Source organism: Orbicella franksi, chromosome 12 (genome assembly GCF_964199315.1).
Source record: "Orbicella franksi chromosome 12, jaOrbFran1.1, whole genome shotgun sequence".
Taxonomy (NCBI): Eukaryota; Metazoa; Cnidaria; class Anthozoa; order Scleractinia; family Merulinidae; genus Orbicella; species Orbicella franksi.
In genome coordinates, this window is record NC_138156.1 from 18678803 (window position 1) to 18688422 (window position 9620).

General features: G+C 40.9%; 1 protein-coding gene across 1 annotated transcript; it reads right to left on the minus strand.

The window, feature by feature from the left end:
• Nucleotides 1-490: 490 nt before the first annotated feature.
• On the minus strand, nt 491-9465 carry LOC145464033 (serine dehydratase-like). The gene is made up of 8 exons (XM_081447850.1): nt 8527-9465; nt 6803-6842; nt 6588-6727; nt 6182-6230; nt 5478-5517; nt 4506-4733; nt 2040-2164; nt 491-1220 (listed from the first exon to the last, which is right to left on the minus strand). The coding sequence occupies exons 1-8, from the start codon at nt 8668-8670 to the stop codon at nt 1030-1032; spliced, it is 957 nt and encodes a 318-aa protein (XP_081303976.1). The 5' UTR covers nt 8671-9465; the 3' UTR covers nt 491-1029.
• Nucleotides 9466-9620: the final 155 nt, after the last annotated feature.

A 9620-nucleotide genomic window follows, 5' to 3' on the forward strand; every position in this document is an offset into this window, starting at 1 on the left:
ACAACGTGAAATGACCAAGTTTTGCGTTTTTTGGAGAACGTCGACGAAAATTTTTCTTTTTTCTTTTTTTTTTTTTTTGAATTGAGCGCTAGCATTACATAGTTAGTTTAAGCAAGTTGATGGACCGATTGGCTTACTGACCAGATCCAGATAGTTACGAAATTCGAAGGTAAAATATAAATCCATCTTTTGTTAGGCGTCGTTCCTGGCGTTGCCGTCGTCATTGCTTAAGCTCCTAATCAGGGAGCGGTTGGCGCGGTTGTTATTAACCTCTATGGTCAGCAAAGCAAACAACAACAAAAACCACTTACTTCTCTTCCTAGCTTACAATATACGTGCACTTAAAACTTCACATCTAAATGACCTTTTTCTTAAAACCTGCGACCTCCGGTTCTTTAAGTTCGACAACCCACCACGTGGTAAAAACGTTTTTTTAATGTTTTGCCTTTTACGCAAACAAGGTAAGAGTTAAAGTGTTCATTGTGAAAAAAGTTCCCCGTTTTACTACATGCATTTTATTACCTTTTAAAAAGTACTAACGATTTCCTTCGGTCAAACCGTCACGGTTGACTTGCAAACTATTAAAAATGATCGATGCTTAGGATTACATTATGAAGAAGGACTTGACGTTCCATTAAATACCTTTTTACAACATTGAATTCTTCCCGAGTTATGACAGCTATATTTGCAGTCGAATAGCACCATAATTGAAATATCATCTATTATATATTGTTGTGGTTAAACCTGGGAGAATGAGCCGAAAACCATCCTCGGAGATCCAAGGGCAGCTAGTCGAGACGACGCGATATTGTCGGGCGAAAGTTTACCCGACTAGCTGCCCCTAGGTCTCCGAGGATGGACGCAAACCAGCGGAATAATTTGTAGAATAGGAAAAGAGCTCAAGCATTTTTAGAGTTCTCACGACGGTTTCCGATTCAGTTCCGATTATCTCCGAAGATCCCTTGTAGAGAAAGACACCATTCCTTGACTTTCCGACCCGGCGATGACATGACGTTTTCCGGCCCCACCTTAACTGAGACCAAGTTTATCCTTCCATTCTTTCATTGCCTTCATTGACACTAAATTCCCGCCGCAAACAATAACAAGAGTGGATTTTAGTTCCCCTAGCTTTCCCTGTTCCTGCCACGCTTTGAAAAGACGTTCGTACACACACGCAAGGGCGGCGCCACAGGCCGGTTCAACTAACATACGGTGATCATCTGAAAGAAAAGCCATCAAAATTGAATTTGACTTCAGAAGTTGGCCGTTTGAGCCCCAAGTCACACAGCGGGCAACGCCACATCCGGGTTTTAGCACATGTTTTTTGCAAGACTTTGAATCGCAGTCTCTTTACCAGAGTCTCTATCCTTACTGTCCTCAGAGACTCTGGAACGAGGTTGCTTGAAACAAAATGTTCGAGTCTTAACTTTATAAGGAAACGTTACAGGAATACAGCGAAAACCAAACTACGTGGGAAAAACTAACAATAATGGGACAAATTCTCTATGCATTTTCAACATTCAAGAGCGTAATTTTTCAAATAGATGACGAAGATTTCACGAATACGAGAGAACTATTAGAAGAAAATTTTTGGCGGCAACTTAAGGCGGCAACAGCAAACAAGCTCTACATGTGCATTTGCAATCGTTTTGACCACTTCCACTGATCATGAATAACGCACGTTAATATATAGCAAACACGTTCTGGTCCAAGATGGAAAGGAGAATCCACAAGTGTTCGAAAATTGTCAGTATAGAACGCGAAGATGGAGCGCTCACGAGTCCGTTTCAGGCAACGCTTTTTCTGCTAGCCTTTAGAAGACAGAAGTTTCTGTCGAAACATCTTTGTAAAATTTAAAATTTTAGTTTTATGTTTGAACCTTGATGTGACTTTCATTCAGTGAAATAGCTTGTCCGGTCCATACGCACTTCTTCTCAGCATTCGGACTTATTTCATCATTCATTTGTTTATGACGTGCAGTGAAGCTAAAATCTATTTATATCAGGATTAGAGTCAAACACGAAGTAACTTTCACTTACCAGCGAATCTTTCGCATACTAATACAGCTTCTTCGTCGCTACACACGTGATTAATAACCTTGTGGTTCTTAGTCCACTCTAGTGCTTTCGCGGCCACTGTTCTCGCACCAAGACATGTCGCTATGCTGTGGATAATTAAAGAGAAACAAGGGCCCGAAACAAGTTTACAGAGCGGTTTTTACTTGAGCGTCACAAAACCGGAGCAAATAGACAAACAGCCAATCACACCCATCATGAACAACACAAGGAACCAATGAAAACTCGAAGTAAATGCACGTGACCGGCGCCAAGCGCGGGAAAACGCATGTGACCAAGTCGCGATTAGTTCTGGTGTGCATCAGATTGGCTGAGTTGGTGGCGCACAGAGCGTAGAAAAGCAATGCCAGCCAAAATCCAGATTTCTTTCAAAACACTTGGTTGAAACCTCCTGACCTCTAAACATTAATTGGTTTTAATTAAGCAAACATCAAAGGAGTTGAACTGGGGTCTACCATGAAACAACTCCAGCTTAGTGGAGTTGTTAGCTTACCACTTAGCTGACCACTAAGCTGGAGTTGTTTCTTAGTAGACCCCAGTTCAACTCCTCGGTCATGCGTGTAAATAGCCAACTGGTCTGCCTCCCGCCAGTTGGGATTTTTAAGCCTGTTATGTTTATTTGCAATATTTGTTTCTTTCAGTTAAGTGGCATGCCTGAACACTAGCTAGTTGTAGCTCAGTGCAGCGACCACTATAAACATCCAACATCCAACATCCAACATCCAACCAAAAATATTCCATACGTCACGTACCATTAAGTTCCAACAGAAGCATATCACCTCGTCGAGGTGATGTGCTTCTGGTTCCAATGATATTTCGGCTTTAGAAACCTCTTTCTATCGCTACTTTCGAAGCGTCGCAACTAGGCAAGGGTCGATACTTTAGGGATAGTTAGATCGTGTACCATACGTGAGCCGATCCATCTCTATAAATAAAGATGTTTTCAATAACTGGAGAGATGAAAAAAGATAAATCTTGTTGAAAGTAATTTACATTACATCAAAAACCGAGTTATGATACTACCTTTGGACTAAGCGTTAAATCTAAACAAATATCAGATCACTTTGGCAGAGCTAGTTGTTTGTGTTATTTTCATTGTTTCTCGTATCACGTCAAGCTGCGTTGGTAGTTGCTCCTTTCGGGAACTCGTTACTTTCACGTACAGTGTCGACAGTGTTAACAGCGAAATTTTTAGCGCTTCTGTCGGATGGATGTGACTTTTTTCATTACGGTAACTAGATTGTTTTTTTTTTTCAAGGTTCTGAACCTTCTCGCGAATAAAAGTCTGATTTTCAAATTGGTACCTTACACGTCAGTATAAATAGAAACGACGCGGTTTCCACTTGAGTGAGTTACTTGAGTGTCGAAAGTACTTGGTTTTTCATTACTACGCTACACGATTGGCTTAAAAACTCGCGCCACTTTTTCATCCAATCAGAAGTAAAACTAACACCAAGCACGACTCTCTTGACTCTGCCGCACACGTTTTTCTCGCGCTTTGTGTTAGCTACATGTATTTGCTTCGAGTATTGATTGGTTTATTAGATGGTCTGTTTCCTTTCTGTTGATTAGAGTGCACGTGATTACTTTGGTTTTGGTTTAACGACACTCAATTGAAAACCCCCGTAACCCTTAGCAAATAATTTTCTTCCTTTTATTTTATTTTAAGTTCTATTCTGCACGCCGCTGCGGCAAAGTTGCCAACAGAGGAAACATGCAGCGCGTTAAGTGCAACGAGTGTGGGAGGGTGCAGTGGCCTCATGGTTAGCGCGCTCGTTCCCGGATCGAGCGGTCCGGGTTCGAGCCCTGCCAGGGACATTGTGTTGTGTTCTTGGGTAAGACACGTAACACCCCCAGTGCCTCTCTCCACCCAGGTGTATAAATGGGTACCGGCGAATTTAATGCTGGGGGTAACCCTGGGATAGACCAGCATCTCATCCAGGGGGAGTAGAAATACTGCTAGTTGCTTCATGCTACAGAAACCGGAGATAAGCGCCCGCCTGATGGGCCACTTGGCTCGTATGCAGACTTACGTTTTACCTAAGTGGAATGAGATTCTACTTTGGCAGCATTAATTAAGCGTAATAATTTTAGGGCGGAATGAGCATGCAGCTTAGCCACTGCACCGTGTATCCGGGCCTTGAACATTCCGTTCCTCAAATTCTAGTCACATAAATACTCTTAGCCTTTCGCTCCGAGCCTGTTACACAAAACACACTTAAACTCAATGTACTTCAACATAACAGTCTGCAAGAGTAGGGTCCTCTTTAGATGATTCTCTTTTATCTCCTTTATTAGCTTGATAAAAATTCAATTCAGTTGCCCTAAAAAATTTTTCTTCTTAAGTTTTCTTTTTGAAAGCCAACCAACATGCCAGTATTTCGAAGCTGTACCTTATTCATGTCATAACTGTCATTCTCAGACACCCACCTGGTTATGGCATCTAACGTAACCAGCTCCCCAGCTTGGATGGCTGCATCAAAACTATGTGCTCCTTTGGTTTCCATGGCAACAAGGGGGACATCAGTCCATCCCACATCATGCATGCCTTGTAGTACTCCTGACAGGAGGCCCCCTCCTCCAACAGATACCACCACCATGCCTGGCTTTTCTGGCAGCTGTTTCGCCGATTCATGAATGACAGTAGCGACACCTTCCCTACAATGAAAAGACCCATGAATGTTATTCTTTATAGCCTACAAATACACCCCCTTGTTGAGGAACAGCTGGATTTGCTTAGTATTCTGAGAACTGCCATTGAAACTAATCAAAAGTAATCACAAAATAAGAAATTAAAGAATAGATCAATGTCAGCAAATCAAATATTAAGTAACTTTGGCAGTAGCTTGGACTGCAAGCAGTCTCTCTTTTGGTTGAAAATCTGTGCGGAGGAGTGTGCAAGCTTGACATGTGAAGCAGCGCGCTGCAAGTAGCATGGGTGGCGGAAGACGAGGGACAAAATTAGACACTGGAGTGTCATATTCAAAAATGGGTGGAGGTGTCATTGACATGACCTGTCAAAGAGCATCAGAAAAATGTTGTATGATGAACCATTGCAGTCTCTCTTTTTGCTCATCTTCCAATGTGTGCACTACCTCACAGTTTGCGGCATCGTCGCTCATATGTCAAGCTCCGCACAGCCACACTCGCATGCTCACTTGTTTTGCATTCCTCCCACCGATTTTCGAGGAAAAGAGAGACTGCTAACAGTCTGATAGTAGCTTTAAAAAAGCTTCTGGGCAAATTACTAAGCTGCTGTCCTCTCTCAAAATTAATACTGTCAATCTACTTGTTCTTTCTCCCCATCTCTGATGACATAAATGTAGCTAAACAGCAAAGCAATATTGTTTGGTATAATAGACACACAGTTGTCCACCATAAAAATCAATAATTAATACATACCAGATATCAGGGTGATTAAATGGTGGAATATAGGCATAGCCTGAAAGGTCCCAAACAACAATATCACCATTTTGCTGTAAACTAACACATTATGTGATATCGATGAATCAATCAATCAATCAATCAATCAATCGATCGATCGATCGATCAATCAATCAATGAATCAATGGATCATTCAAACTTTATTTGTCCAGAGTAACACCAAATAACATATAGTACCAATAAACATGTGGTCTACAACAAAAACGGAATGACAAGACATTTTACTATTACAGTGCCCCTTTTTCTCTGGGTATATAAAAATGTATCAGAAAAATCAAATCCTTGGGGCAGCTGCCAGTGCGCAAAGAAAGTAGTGTCTGTTAGCCTACAACTAGTGGATTTTGCAGTTGACCTGGTAGATTTTTGAGTATTCAAATCACAGAATGATTACTGTTGATAAGAGATGGAATTTAGGGGGCTAGTGAGAGTGACCTTTGGGCTGGTATATCATAATCACGGCTTGTCAAAAGGACAATCCTAAAACTGTATTTATAAAAGCTATCAATTTTCAACCAATGTAGGCTTAAGGAGTAGCCAAAATGGAACATCTGAAAAGTAGTAAGTGTTCCAACCATGATAATATTACAAATTATGCTACTAATGCATAAAACACCTTTTATTGTAAAGAGAGATCAGATTTTAATTAATAACTATAAATTTACCTGGCTGTTCAGCAAGTGACCGTGTCCTTGCATCTGCATCATCCCAAGACTGTACAGACAATAAACAATGTTGAATCAAGAATTATAAATAACTGGAAACAGGGCTATAGCTAGAAAAAATTATGACTGAGAGACAATGCCATTGGTTAAATTCTCTTATTCATTTGATGGCAATATTCTACTTTCCCTCTTAAAAAAGAAACAAGAAAAAATGAAAAAAAATGTCTTGACTGAAGCATTAGTGTCTCAGTTTGCCTCATACTAGCTGGTCGGCCCTTAGTGAGAAATGGATTTCATCATTTGCCTTGGAATGTTATCTCGGAGCCTGCTCACAAGCATGCCTAGGGTGTAAATCTTGATGTTCAAACTTTAAATGTGGTCAGGCAAACTTGAACATACAACTTACTTTGCCACAGACTTCAACTGTTGCTCGTTCTTCCCGGAGCCTTTCCACAATAAACATTGGTGTTGTCCCTGGTACCACTATAGTACAAGGGATGTTGAGCTTCCTGGCTGAGTATGCTGCTGCTAGCCCAGCATTACCACCTGTTACATTATCACAAGGATAGTATTACTATTTCATTCAAATTTGGCAAGGGTATTATTTCACTTTAATAATACCTGATGAACAAACCATATGATCACATCCTCTTTTCATCGCCTGGCAAAACCAGAGAAAAAGAAAAGTTAAAGAAGGATCAAATATACCAATATTGATTGATTATGATTGTTTATAATCGGGTGTCTGGAAAACCTGAATAGCGAATAGTGAATAGTTGTGAATAGCGAACAGCAAATAGTCCCGAATAGCGAATAGCGAATAGTGCGAACAGTGGCGAACAGTCTTGAATAGTGGCGAATAGTGGAGAATAGTGGCAAATAATGGCAAATAGTAACAAATAGGGTACCCAGTATCTCGCAGTCAACCTCGTAGCAACTTAGGAAGGGATTTTTCCACTAAAAGCACAGATGCTTATCAGGACAAAAGGTCACAGTTTCTAAACAAACAAATAAACAAACAAACAAAAACCTTTATTAACGTGTCTGGGGTAATTTCTTCTGTTTTAACCGCTGCAAAAGCGTAAATACATCTTTACTAGGTTATCCTTGTGTTTTCTGTTTTCTTAATGTCAGCGATGGACAGCCTACTAGCCTGAGTCTGGAGAAAAAAAGGTAATAAATTCACTGAAATTCTGTTGCTTATTTGGATAATTAATTAACGCTGGATATTAAATCTAAAGTGGTAACTATGGACGACTATCCCTCACTATTCGGCACTTTTCGCGACTGTTCGCTACTATTCGCACTATTCCAGACTATTCGCACTATTCGGGACTATTCGGGACTATTTGCTATTCGCTCTTCGGGTTTTCCAGACACCCATTATAATCAGAGATTCTTAACAGGAAGATATAGTACGCCTCCTCCAGACAGAAAGAGTGGGAAGATGTCTACCCTTTTGAGAAACCCATCTGTGTAAAGTGCCTATATGGGGTACTCCACTGCGAAAGAAAGGTACTGTGTGAGAAGAGTGTTTTATTCATGGACACAATGCCAGGAGCCCTGGCTAAAAACCCAACCTTGTTCTAAGGACTTTCCCCTCAAAGTAAGGGAAAAGCCCTAAGAATGGGGTTGGGCTTTAGAAGCCAGATCATGTTATCCAGAACATGCAATTTTGCCACCAACTTTATTTGTCAGTGAAACCATTCTGCCGCCGGCTTTAATTTTGTGCATAGGACCTGAAAAGTCAGCGACGAACTTGTCAAGATTTCATAGTTACTTGCCACATTGCTCTGTTGAGCCTGCTGCCTTTTGAAAAACTGAATATTTTGAAGCATTTATAGCAAAGAAAAAATGGCTGGTTTAATCAAGTGGGCTTGAAAGAGGAATCCCTCATACTGCCAGTATGGTATAATAGCTGAAGATTTCTTGCTATTGTTGGAAACCTTCTCCAACAATTAAAATCATTAATTCTATTGTATTCAACAAAGTCTCAGATCTGAAATAAAATTTACATATTGATTGATTCATTCACTTTAACAAGACTAATACAAAGTTACGGAAATTCTTTCACAGCAGCCTTAGACTGCTAAGAAACCGTGCCAACGGAGCAACACGTATCCCAGACGCAAGGGTTCTAGCAAACCCCAAACATCTGTCGTAATCTTTGCTCTTCCCATTCTGAAAACGATATTCGCATCAATTGCAGTTAAAATATCGAAATAAACAATTGTTTGGTACATAGACGGACTTTCAAATCATTAAAACAGGATGGACCCGTTTACAATTATGCAGAAAAGAAAGAAGTTCTTGGAAGCTTGTATGTAACATGAATGGTTTCAAACCTTTTGGCACAAATTACCAACTCCTCGAATCTTGAATGAACCCACGGGCTGAACGTTCTCCAGTTTCAAGTAAACAGGAAATCCCGTCAATTTGCTTAGAGCGTGACTCTCGATTAACGGTGTAGTGATGTGAAGTGGTTCCATGATTTTATCCGATCAATGTTTATACCACAAGCACTTCAAAGTGTTGTGCGCGCCAAAACCTGGCGTGACAGGGCGTGACATAGTCCCGGGGTGGGACTGGGGGTGCAGTGGTGGAAAAAAAGGTTCAGTCATAAATTATGTTCAACAACTTTTAATATAAACTTTAACATAATATTTTGTATTCATTGTTACTGCCATACCTTGAAAAAGGTTCTCTAACAAGTGCTAAGGACGGTCAGGGGCCTTTATTCACCCAATTCAGTCGTTTCACTTGTAACCCGTCCCCTCCCGTCTGCTCTTGTCACATCAGAATGCACCCCCAAAGGATCATGGCCTCTTGGGAGGAGCTTATGGAAGGGGACACTTCTGCAGGATTTACCACGGTACAAATTGCATATGTGATCGTAAAAATCCGACCCGCGTTAATTCGGAATTAGCAGCCTTGGGGGCTAGTTACTTTCGGGGGGTCGTTCCTTTTTTTTTTTTTTTTGTCTGTAAGCCGAGAGAAAAAGAACGCGTAATAGCGGGTTAGACTGAGACATTTTATAAAATGGGTTCCTGAAAACAACGAACATTTCCTTCAGTCCCTGTGCAGTGCCACGATGTAGAAACAATATAACTTCTTGGCATGGCTCTTACTGCATGTTCCTGGATCTAGTATTTTAGAAAATCACAAGCTAAACAGTTAGGAGGGTTGAAATCTTTTCTCAGCCCAGCCTTGCTCCGGAATGCAAAAAAGGTTTTTCAAAAGCGAAAAAGAAATTGTTCAAAATATGACAAGTTTCCAAAAGTTTTACATTATATTGCGCAGACCTTACAGGATGAATACACTCCTTTTCAGCAATAGGACTCGCCAGGAACTGAAATGTAGACAAACCTACCCCACGGGACCCTATACTGGACCCCACGGTCCCCACTATGGTAATGTTCGCGGGAGTTTGCGGGAGACC

Coding starts and splice junctions, on each gene's coding strand:
- LOC145464033 (XM_081447850.1), bottom strand. CDS start 8,670: ATGGAACCACTTCACATCACTACACCGTTAATCGAGAGTCACGCTCTA. Junction 6,843..8,526: donor TTGGTAATTTGTGCCAAAAG/GTTTGAAACCAT, acceptor TGGTTTTGCCAG/GCGATGAAAAGAGGATGTGA. Junction 2,165..4,505: donor ACGTTAGATGCCATAACCAG/GTGGGTGTCTGA, acceptor AATTATCCACAG/CATAGCGACATGTCTTGGTG.